This window comes from Pipistrellus kuhlii, unplaced genomic scaffold (genome assembly GCF_014108245.1).
Source record: "Pipistrellus kuhlii isolate mPipKuh1 unplaced genomic scaffold, mPipKuh1.p scaffold_m20_p_56, whole genome shotgun sequence".
Classification (NCBI taxonomy): Eukaryota; Metazoa; Chordata; class Mammalia; order Chiroptera; family Vespertilionidae; genus Pipistrellus; species Pipistrellus kuhlii.
The window spans coordinates 1,238,619-1,249,604 of record NW_023425558.1 but is presented as its reverse complement, the minus strand read 5'-3'; the positions used below and the strand labels follow the sequence as shown (position 1 = coordinate 1,249,604).

General features: G+C 62.0%; 1 protein-coding gene across 1 annotated transcript; it reads left to right on the top strand.

The window, feature by feature from the left end:
• Positions 1-1,309: 1,309 nt before the first annotated feature.
• CLCF1 (cardiotrophin like cytokine factor 1) lies at positions 1,310-10,757 on the top strand. The gene is made up of 3 exons (XM_036416638.2): positions 1,310-1,529; positions 7,342-7,508; positions 9,307-10,757. The coding sequence occupies exons 1-3, from the start codon at positions 1,514-1,516 to the stop codon at positions 9,799-9,801; spliced, it is 678 nt and encodes a 225-aa protein (XP_036272531.1). The 5' UTR covers positions 1,310-1,513; the 3' UTR covers positions 9,802-10,757.
• The last annotated feature ends 229 nt before the right edge of the window (positions 10,758-10,986 follow it).

The following is a 10,986-nucleotide window of genomic DNA, read 5'->3' as shown; positions in this document are numbered from 1 at the left end:
AATTGAAAACAAACTTCTTCCCCACCCCCCCATCCCCCCCACCCCAGTTCTCCAAGTGCAGACGAGGAGGAGCGGCCTGGAGCCCAGTGCCGGCCATGACACACCCTCTCTCACCTCCAGCGGGAGGGCTGCGGCAGGGCAGGGCCGGCAGGGGCACCAGGAGAGCAGGGGCAGCGTGGGCTCTGATGCTGTTCCCAGAGAGGAACCGCCATCCAGGTCGGCCCACCACCGCCTCTCTCCCTTTGGAACAACAAACAAACAACCAACCACAAAAGCAACGCATCACTAAATGGTTTCTTGCTGGTCTGGTTCTGGAGCACTCACAGCCATGGGGATCAGATAACTGTCCCCCAAGAACAGTCACGGCGTGGAGATTCCCGCACGACCCCAGGTGGGGGAGAGCTGCCTTCTCTGCTCGCTGCCTAGCAGAGCTGTGCGGAGCGGGAAGACCCTCCGGGAAGGGTCTAGGCTTATGGGTCCCCTGGGCACCCCAGCCAGCAAGTCCCTACCCCACCCCCGGAAAAGCCAGCGACCCAAACCCCGAGGCCGGGAGCCAAGGTCTCTGTGGGGAAGCAGTTCACCAACGGGTCGTCCATGGCCTTGGTGAGACCGTTCCCGCTGAGTCACCCCCAAAGCCCTGGTGTTGGAACTGGTCCGGTGCCTCGTGTGGATGAATGAACTACAACCCCCCACCCCGTCCTCTCCTGGCCGCTGGGGAGAATGGAGAACCTTGTGAACGGGCGGGAGAGCCTGGCCCATGAGCCCGCGGGGCCCGCGCCCTCGCCCACCCCCGCAGGGGGCATTGTGACCCGGTTAGTCACCTGCCCGGCCGGGCGCCTCGCTTGGCCCCGGCTTTTGGAAGTGGGACAGGCGACGGGACAATAGGCGAGGGGGGCGGCCAGCCCAGACAAAGGGCAGCAGGAAAAACACCATCACTCGCTCGCAGGCCAGCTCGCTGGCATTTGGGAGAATGTGTCATTGCAGCTACTGTGTGCGGTGGGGGCGGGGGTGGGCTTACGGACGAGAAGGCAGAGGTAGGGTGAGCGTGGGACCCGGACCCACGCGGCGGGGAGCGGCGCCCCGGGCAGACGCGGAGGGCGAGGGAAGGCGGGCGGCTCCCTGCCGGAGCTCTCGAGTTTGCACACCGACCGATGCCCGCCGCCCCCTCCCCGGGAGGCCCAGGGTGGTACCCGCAGCCTCGCCTCACCTCACCCCCCCGCGGTGCCGCGGGAGGGAGAGGAGCCCCAGAAGCCCTCCCTTCCCTCCTCCCCCTCCTCCCCCCACCCCAGGGAGGGCCGCTACAATTTGTGGTTACAGCTTTACACGTCAGAAAAAAAAAGTTTGCAGAATGTCCCACACTGAAAAAAAAAAAAAATCCGAAACCGAGCGAAAAAAACCTGCGAGTGGGCCTGGCGGATGGGATTATTAAAGCTTCGCCGGAGCCGCGGCTCGCCCTCCCTCTCCGCCAGCCTCCGGGAGAGGAGCTCGCCCGGCCGGCCCGGCCCCCGGCCCCATGGACCTCCGAGCAGGTAGGAGCCAGGCGTCCGAGGCCCCGGCCCCCGCCTCCGCCCGGGAGCCCGAGATCCGGTCCCATCCTCCCCCGGAGCCCGCCGCGGAGCCCGGACCTGCCCCCGGCGGGCGCGGGCCGGGGGAGGCAGAGCCGGGCGCCCAGAGCGGCCGGGGCGCGGCGTTCCGAGTCCGCTCCGCGGGGCCGGGGTGGCGGGAGCGCGGCGCCCGCAGCCCGGGAGGCGGCCGCCGGAGCCCAGCCGGGCGGGGAGCCGCCAATCCCGACGGACGAGCCCCGCGCAGAAGCGGGGAGAGCGGGTCCGAGGGGAGCGGGCTGGGAGGGGACGCGCGGGCGGCGGCCGGGGAGGAAGGGGGGCCGGAGGGAGCCGGGCCGGGCCAGCGGGAGGCGAGGAGGCCGACACCTCGGGCCGTGCGGCTCTCCCGCCCCGGCGGCGGGCGGAGAGGGCGGGAAGGAGGCGGAGAGGGCGGGAGGCGGAGAGCGGCCGCCGGGCCGGGCCGCGGGCGGACGCGGCTCCCTCCGCGCCGCGGGCCGGAGCCACACGCCGCCCGGCCGGGCCGGCGGCAGGTAGGGCCTCCCGCCCGGCGGCCTGGGAGTGATTAGCGGGGGGCGGGGGGCGGTGCCGCCGGCCGGCCGGGCAGGAAAAAGCCCGTCACCCTCCGGAGCGGCGGGGCCGCGGGAGGGCGGATCGGGGAGCGGACGCGCGGGAAGGGGCAGCGGCCGGAGCGCGGAGCCCGGACCGGCCCCCGCCCGCCGACGGAGGGAGCGGCGGGCGGGGCGGGGGCGCCGGGGCCACACAGGGGGAAGGCGCCCGCCGCGGCGCCGCGGGGAGAGGGCCCGGAGCGAGGGTCACGCCGAGGGGGAGGGCCGGGAGGGTCCCGGGCCGAGGCCCCAAGGGGAACCCCGCGTCCCTCGAGCCTCGCAGAGTCCCCCTGATCTCTGCCCTCCCACCTTCCTGGTCGGCCGTCCAGAAGTCCTCCCCAGAGACCTCCGGTCCCAGAGGACCGTCCCAGCTTTCTCCTGCGCCGGCCTGACCCTCCCGTGGGGGCAGGAGGGGGCTGCCCGGAGCCCGAGGCTGTAGGCGGGGGCCCTCGACACACTCCTCTGCCAGGCTCTCTCCCGACAGACACCTTTCAGGGTCCCAAGCACACAATGAGCCGGTGGGACAGACTCAGAGGCACATCCCCCTGACCCAGCAGACCTGCTTCCACCGCTGGCCCCGGCACCCTCACTGCGCCCGAGCCAGGAGCTCACCCAGATGGGAAAGGGCACCGGGCAGTGGGGGCAGCAACTGTCACCCAGCTGCCCCCTAAGTCTCTCCCCCCTCCCCCCCAGCCGGCTCTCCTGCCCAGCCACTCTGCACGCACCCTGCCAACCAGCCAGGCTGCTAGTGACACTTCACATTCCTCCCCACAATCCCACCTGCTTGTTCACGCCGGGCTCCCGCCGGTCCCTCAGCCCCTCCCAGGCCTTTGGATAACAACACCCTTTGAAACTCACCCACACACTCACCCCCACTATTTCCTAACTTCTTCCCTGCCCAGCTAAAGCCTGTGGCCCAGCTTCCCTGGTCTCAGCTCGCTCTCTCTTTCTTAGCTCGCTCTCTCTCAGCTCCCCCCACACACACACCCCCAGCACACCCAGGGTCCTTTGGCCGCACAATCCAGAACCCTCTCACTCCAAGGAAAGCCCAATTTCGGGTCCACATGGACTTCACAGGGCAAGGCAAGGCGGCGGCCTGCCTGCTGCTGCTCCCCAGGCCTCAGGTTCTGGTCATGTGGGTGGAGGAGGAGGGCAGGGAGCGGCTGAAGAGGACAGCAGAGACAGAGGCCACGAGGTTCTGGAGAGGAGCTTTAACATTCATGGTGTTTCAGCCCTCACCGAAGCCCCATTACCTGATGGGCTGCTGGCAGAGCGAGGTCTCCTGGCTTCTGGGGCCCACGTGTGCTCACTCCCTAAGCCACCTCTCAGCAGCCTGGGGACAGGGACCAAGGAGAGGAGGGAGGGCGGGCAGCCGGCAGCCCAGAGGACAGGAGGGTCCGCTGTGTCTGGGGGCCTTTCCCCGGGAGGGCAGGCTGGGAACTCCCCCACGGACCCTTTCTTACAGTCTCAGTGCCTGGATCTCATGCCACGGTGGACACATCAGCCCCTAAACTGCTTCATCGCCCTAGCTCCCCTCAACAGACCCCTCCGCAGTCACCAGGATGCTTTCCTGGTCTGCCCTGCGGGCAGGGCTTTCCCTCTGGCTCCCACATTTAGCCCAGCACTCTGGAGCCTGGCGATGCCTGCCTGGCTCCTATGCATTCAGCTGATCGCTCTCAGCCACCAGTTCCAGGAGCAGAGTCTCCCAGCTGACTTGTCCTACTCACCCTGAGCATCCCGGCCCCTCTGCACTGCCGAGCCCCACCCCCTCAGTGAGTGGAGTGAGGTCAGCCTGGGGGGTACAGGCTGCAGGCTGAGGGGCGGCTGGCCAAAGGCATGCGCACACAGGTGTGCCTGTGAGTGCCGCCGGGGCAGGGAGGCCATGCGCTTGCAGTCCGAGGTGTGCATGTGCGTGTTCCTGAGGGGGGCCTCGGTTCCCAGAGCCCAGGGATCTGGATGGAATTAGGGGCCGGCCCAGGCGGGGGCCAGGATGGGGGGTGAGGGGGCTGCAGCAGGAAACGTGAGCTGCACTCATTAGCTCCTCACGTGCTCAGCCGGATTTATAAACAGGGGAAGACGGGATGTAAACAATCAGTGGGCAGCAGCCAGAGCCAGAGCTGGGGCGGGAGCTGGTCGGGCGCCAGAACTGGGGAGATGGGGCCCAGGACACAGCACTTACGGCCAGGTCCACCTGCACACCATGAACTTGGAGAGGAGGATCGATAAGGGCGCCAGGATGCCCACTGCACTCGCCCTCCTCGGGACACAGGCGAGCTGCAAACTATTGTACTTACAACCCCATCACAGGTTGTCTGTCCCAGATGCTTTTGCTGCCTGCGGTACAGGAACATTGTGCCCGGACTGGAAGCGTCATGACAGAGGGCAGAGCCCTGTCCTGTCCCCTTTCTCCGCTCCTAGCCTCTTTTCCCTCTGGGTTTCTGAGTCTCCTTCCCTTTCTGGTTCTCTCTACGGGTCAGTCAGTTGGAGCCTTCTGCTCTCTCCCTGCACCCCCCACCCACCCACACTGCAGTGACAGTTACCTCAGAACTGAAATATTCCTGGAAACACCGGCCTTGTCTGGTTAATTTCATGAGCCGTTTTTCTGCCCAGATGACTTAGCTCTTGTTTATCCAAAGGCTTCTCCCCCATTCTCCCCGCTGTCCCTGTGCAGGGAGGCAGTGCTCCCCAGGGATGTCCCCCAGGGCCCAGAAGTGGAGGGGGAAATAAGTCCCATAGCTGGGTTCCTGACTATCCCGCCCCCCCGCACACACACAATGGGATAAGCAGAGCTCTGCCCCATAACTCTTGTCTAGCAGGGCGGCTAAAGAGGCAAGCCCAGCTCCCAACTCCTGCTCAGCCAGCACCCTGGCATTGCCGCTAACTGCCAGCCAGGCCAGACTCAATCCTGGAAGCTACCTCAAGGCTGGAAAGGCCACTGCCCACCTCAGCAGGTCTCTACCTCCAAAACCAGCCCACCTGTGCCAGCAGGACCTTGGGAGTGACTCAGACGCCCAGGCTAAGGGCAGCCCAAGGCTTCACGCAGAGAGGAGGCCTGGAGCTGTCTGGGGATGTGGAGAACGGGGACTAGAAAGGAATTCAGAGTCAGCAAGAGCTCAGGTGGAAAGAAAGAATAAGGAAAGGAACGCTGAGGAGGGAATGCACGGGCTGGAGATGGGGGAAGAGCGGAAAGAGAGCCTGTCTCCTCAGGGAGCAGTTATGTGCCTGACCCTCCCCTCTGTCCTAAAACACATGCCTGTGGATACGCGTGTGTGCGTGCGTGCATGTGCATGTGCGTTCGTGCGTGCGTGCGTGCGTGCGTGTGTGCGCGCGTGGGCGCGCGCCCACACGCACACTCAGACCAAAAGCCCTTCACCAAAAGGGAGGTCCCTGAGACTAGCAGTACCCGACTCCCATGCGCCATCAGTAAGGCCAGTCAGTCACACATCTGAAAGTCAAGATTGACCAGTTGGCGTGGCGCAGTGACTGTCGACCTCTGAACCAGGAAGTCATGATTCAGTTCCCAGTTTGGGCACAGGCCTGGGCTGCAGGCTCCATCCCCACTGTGGGGCCTGCAGGAGGCAGCTGATTGATGATTCTCTCATTTCTCTCTCTCAACCCTTCCTCTCTGAAATCAACATATATAAAGACTGACCAGTTGGGGACACTGCAGGAGTCCCCACCTGATCCTTACGCTCTGTAAGAGACATTCTGTACAATTTGAATCCTAAACCCTTCCAAGTTTTACCCTCTCTAAAACCCTGACCAGGATTATGACTAACTGTAAACTTAACCTAGTCTTAACTCAAACCTATCCTAACTCTAAGTGCAGTCAAGTTGTTAAACCCATATCCAAATTATTTTTTTTAATCAAAACAACATATGTCATTGCAGAAAATGTGAAAGTATAAAATGTAAATTAGAAGGAAAAAAACCACTCATGGTCTCACATCTATCCAAGCTCAAAATCCACTAGCAATATTCTTAGTGACATGTCATACATCACCCTATCTGAAAATATGAATCAACACATTCACAAACCTTAGTCCCAGCCAACCCTCTGCCTGCCCAAACCTAACCACATCCCCCAGCTGCCTCAAACCTCAACCACACTCACTCAGCCAAATCCCAATAAATTAACCTGAAGCTTTAAAAGGAACCCTCCTTAAAGCTAACCTAGCCCAGTGCCAATGATGGCCTTTCCTATCCTGACCTTAATTGCTTTGCTCAGTCCAATGCCCACTGAATCCTGACCAAGTGTTCTTGATTTTGAGCCTCCCCTAGAAGCTGGGAAAATCATGTTTCCCAACCACCTACGTCTGTTCTCACGGCACTGACCCCTGGCCTCTGGCATCCCCGGATGTCCAGACTCTCCAGCACCATCAGCGGCAGACCCAATCCATTGAACACACCACTCCCCCCCCCCCACCCCGCCCCTCCACTGCCGCTTAACCTTTTCTTCATCTGAAACCCTAGATAAGAATGGAGCATACTTCCCTGAGAGGGAACGTTAACTCTCCTTTAACCCCGTCCTACATTTCCACCCCCAGGAGCATATCCTAGACTGTCCCACCACTGACCGCAGGAGCCAGACCCGTGTCCTTCAGCCTGACCTTGTGGTCTGACCCTACACCTTGGCCCCTATAGCTTGACTGGGACCTGTTGGTTCCGGGAGGGCAGGAGAACAGAGGAGAGAGGGGACAGAGGAGAGAGGAGGCAGCCTCTCAGCTGGCAGCTGTGATGTGTGCTGTTTCCCACCCCAACCCCTTGGCTCCCCACAAGCTTCAGTGGGACCAGAGGCTGGGAGAGGAGGCTGCGGTACACCTGGAACTCGGAACACTGGTCCCTGTCCCTAGGCCTGGCCCTCCTGTACACATACCTACATGGTGGCACATGCAGTGACTGTTAGCTGACCCACACATAAACTCCCCAATATCTACTGGTATAATGTATAACATACATGCCTACACACACACACACACACACACACATACGCGCGAGAAAACGCTTTCTGGGGCCAGGAATGCTCCCCTCCTCCATCCCCCCCCTCCCTGCCTCCCATCTGGCGCCCCGCCCCCTCCCCCAGCACAAGGTGGGGACAGACACCTGAGAGGCTGCCAGCTGCTTCCTCTCCCAGGCCAGGCCCCCCTCATGCTTCTTGCCCGTCCTGTCCACAGGGGACTCGTGGGGGATGCTAGCCTGCCTGTGCACCGTGCTCTGGCACCTCCCTGCAGTGCCAGCCCTCAACCGCACAGGGGACCCAGGGCCTGGGCCTTCCATCCAGAAAACCTATGACCTCACCCGCTACCTGGAGCACCAACTCCGCAGCTTGGCTGGGACCTATGTGAGTATGAGGGGCGGCTGGAGGGGTCTGGGAACTGGCAGAGAATGAGAAGAGGAGCTGGAAGAGATGGTGGAGGGGTCTGATGAACGTGGGGTGATGAAGAGGGGACCTTTAGCTCCAAGCAGTCTCCACGTCTGGCCTATCCCTCGCCCTTCCCTCTAGGGTGCCCCTTCCTCCCCATCCCTGGCCCCAGGACTAGGCATGTGGGCAGGCCTCGCACCCGCCTTGGCCCATTGCCCCACTGGCTGACTGCCCAGCCGCCCGCCTCCCCCTGGGGGCCAGGGAAGTCTCCTCTGTTTACACCGTGTTGTGGTGTCTCTTGCAAGGGTGGGGCTGGGTGGGGACGGAGGGGCCCCACCTCCCATGCCTATGTTCCAGCTCGCCTCTGCCCCAGACCTGGGGCCCTGCTGCTCCGGACCCGTGGGCCTTCCTTCTGTCTGCCTCTCCCATCCTCGATGGGCCTCCGAGGGGGGACTTGAGGGAAGGGGGCCGCAGGGAGCCCAGGCCAGCGGTGGCAGGGGCTCGGGGTGTGGATTGAAGTTCCGCCATACGAGTTTGGGGGCCGTCCAGAGGTGTTTGGAGAGCCCAGGAGAGCAGGAAGGAGGGTCAGAGTTAGCGAGGACCACGGGGATCCGGCCCCCTCTTCCCGTGTTCCTCCTCTACATCCCAGACCCTACTCTGGAGCCAGGGAAAGAAAGGGGGAGGGTGGCGGGGAGCTGGCTCCAGCCCCAGGATACACCGAGGAAATTGGTTTGTCTCTGTGCTTGTCAGCGTGTGACCCTCCCCCTGGGCCCTTGCCTCTCCCAGGCCTCGCCCCTCTCTTCTCCTTTCTCTCCCCGCTGAACTGTCTCCCTCAGCCCTTTCCCTGGGCCCCAGGCTTCTCCCCCGGGGGTTGGCAAGGCTGTCCTTTTCCCTGCACTGACTTCCATACCGTTCCTCCAGCCCAGCCCTGGAGACTGCCTCAGTTTCTTCCCTCCGCAGTCCTGCTTCTGTGGGCCCTTCCTTGCAGGTTAGTGTGTCCCTCTGTCCCCAGCCCGTCAGCTGGTGGCACTGGGCAAAGGAGCTGATGCCCGCAGGCCCCTCCCCCTGCCGACCTGCTTCTGCTGTCCAGAAAACCTTTGCTTGACTCTGCTACCCCCTCTAGTTCCCGACCCTTTTTCTCTCCTGGCTTTCCCTGCCAAATTTTTCGAAGGAGTGGTCTACACCCTCTGCCTCCACTTCCTCTCCACCCACTCACGCGTTAACCCCCTGCAATCTGGCTTCCAGGCCACTGGAACGGTTCTCTCCGAGGTTGTCAGGCGCCTCCTTGCCAAACCCAACAGGATTTCCTAAGGCTCATTCCCCTTGCTCTCTGTTTTACAGCCGCACTGTTGAGCACTGCTGCCTTCTCGAACTCCTCTTGGCTCTGCACTCTCGGTCCACCTTCTGCCTCTGCAGCCTGGCCTCCTGGGTCCCCATGGCTCCTCTTCCTCTTCTGCCCTGCCCCCCACGGGCCCTCTCCAGAGGCTTGCACACACAGCCTATCCGTGAGTCCTCCCTGAGTATCTGCTGCTCAGTTTTCTCACTCCACACCTCTCCGTAGGAGAGCTCAGTGCCCTCACTGCTTCACCTGTCTTCTCCATGCAAACGACATCCACGGAGAAACGTAGGGTTGGCCGTGAACAGAGAGATCTGGCGTGGAGATGGGGCCAACGTCAGGGGGCGCAGGACATAGAAGCTTTGGGGACAGGTATCCCCAGGTGGCGGCAAGCTGGCTGCTTTGCCCCCCTCCTTCCCCATCGCCCTCTCCTTTCCACAGCTGAACTACCTGGGCCCCCCTTTCAACGAGCCTGACTTCAACCCGCCTCGGCTGGGGGCAGAGACTCTTCCCAGGGCCACTGTCAACTTGGAAGTGTGGCGAAGCCTCAATGACAAACTGCGGCTGACCCAGAACTACGAGGCCTACAGCCACCTCCTGTGCCACTTGCGTGGCCTCGACCGCCAGGCCGCTGCAGCTGAGCTGCGCCGGAGCCTGGCCCACTTCTGCACCAGCCTCCAGGGCCTGCTGGGCAGCATCGCGGGTGTCATGGCAGCTCTGGGCTACCCGCTGCCCCAGTCTCTGCCCGGGACTGAGCCCGCCTGGGCCCCTGGCCCTGCCCACAGTGACTTCCTCCAGAAGATGGATGACTTCTGGCTGTTGAAGGAGCTGCAGACCTGGCTGTGGCGCTCAGCCAAGGACTTCAACCGGCTCAAGAAGAAGATGCAGCCTCCGGCAGCTGCGGTCACCCTGCACCTGGGGACCCACGGCTTCTGATCTTTGACCTTTACCGCCTCCTCTTTCCCCTCCCCTTCCCCACCCTGCTCCCACTCTGGGAGGGAGGAGCCTGAGTGCCAACACTTGTGGAGCCGGAGACAGAAGCTGTGAGCCTCTGGCCCTTCCCAGACTTGGAAGAGGGCATGATGCAATAAGACTCATCCCCTCCCTATTCCCAAAGTCCCGCAGGTCTGGAAGAGGTGCAATCGGCCCCATCCCATTCCTACAGGAAGCAGTGCTCCAGGGAGCCGAGGTGGTTCGGGTGGGTGTGAAGACTCTCACCGCCTCCTGCTTCCTGCCAACCACTGCCAGTGAGCGCCCAGCCAGCCCCGTAAGCGGCACTTGCAGGAAGCATGCCCGGAGGGCAGGGAGGGGGCACCGCACCATTGCCTTTCTGGGGTGAAGCCCTTTGCTGCCTCACTCTCCTTAGATGGGTGTTGCTACCCTACCCCAATTAACTCCATACATTTAATTCAGGAAACAAGCACAGTGGCAAGTCCGAACAGGAAGAGATGGTATTAAAAATGGAAGAGGTGAGGTCTGCATTGGAGGTGATACTGAAAGCAGAGGGACAGGCACAGACTGGACCCTGGGGTCACCGAGGCACTGGTGGCACAGGGTGGCAACCAAAGGACCTTGTCTTGAATTTTCTTGCCAGCATCGTGGTGCCTCCTCTCTGCCCCCTTTCCAGGGTATCTGTGGGTTGTCCAGCCTGGGGAGGGCAACCATGGCCACAGCCACAGGATTTCCTGAAAGTTTACATTGCAGTAGCATTTCGGGGTGTATGGGGCAGCTCCCCCAGGCCCTGCACTCCAGCCCCAACCACTCATGACTCTGTTTGTTGTATTAATATTTATTTATTTGGAGATGTTATTTATTAGATTATATTTATTGCAAATTTTCTATTCTTGTATTAACAAATAAAATGCTTGCCCCAGAAGCATCTCTGCTTGGCACTGCCTTCCTGGCTCTCATTCCTGGTTCTCCTGGCCTCCCCTCCCCGGCTCCCATGGCTGCTAGGAGAGTCCGGGAGCCCAGAGGTTAACTCGGGAGATGCAAAGAGAGTGGGAAGAGGTCTCCCGCGCTGTCGGGAAGATATGTACACAGCAGACTTCACTCCAGCTCTCTCCATCCACGCCATATTCCTTTAATGCCCCCCAAAGCCTTCTTATCTGCACTGACTTT

Bases quoted from the DNA above. Each gene is read 5' to 3' on its own strand.
- CLCF1 (XM_036416638.2), top strand. The intron at 7,509-9,306 runs GTGAGTATGAGG...TCCTTTCCACAG, and splicing joins GCAGCTTGGCTGGGACCTAT to CTGAACTACCTGGGCCCCCC.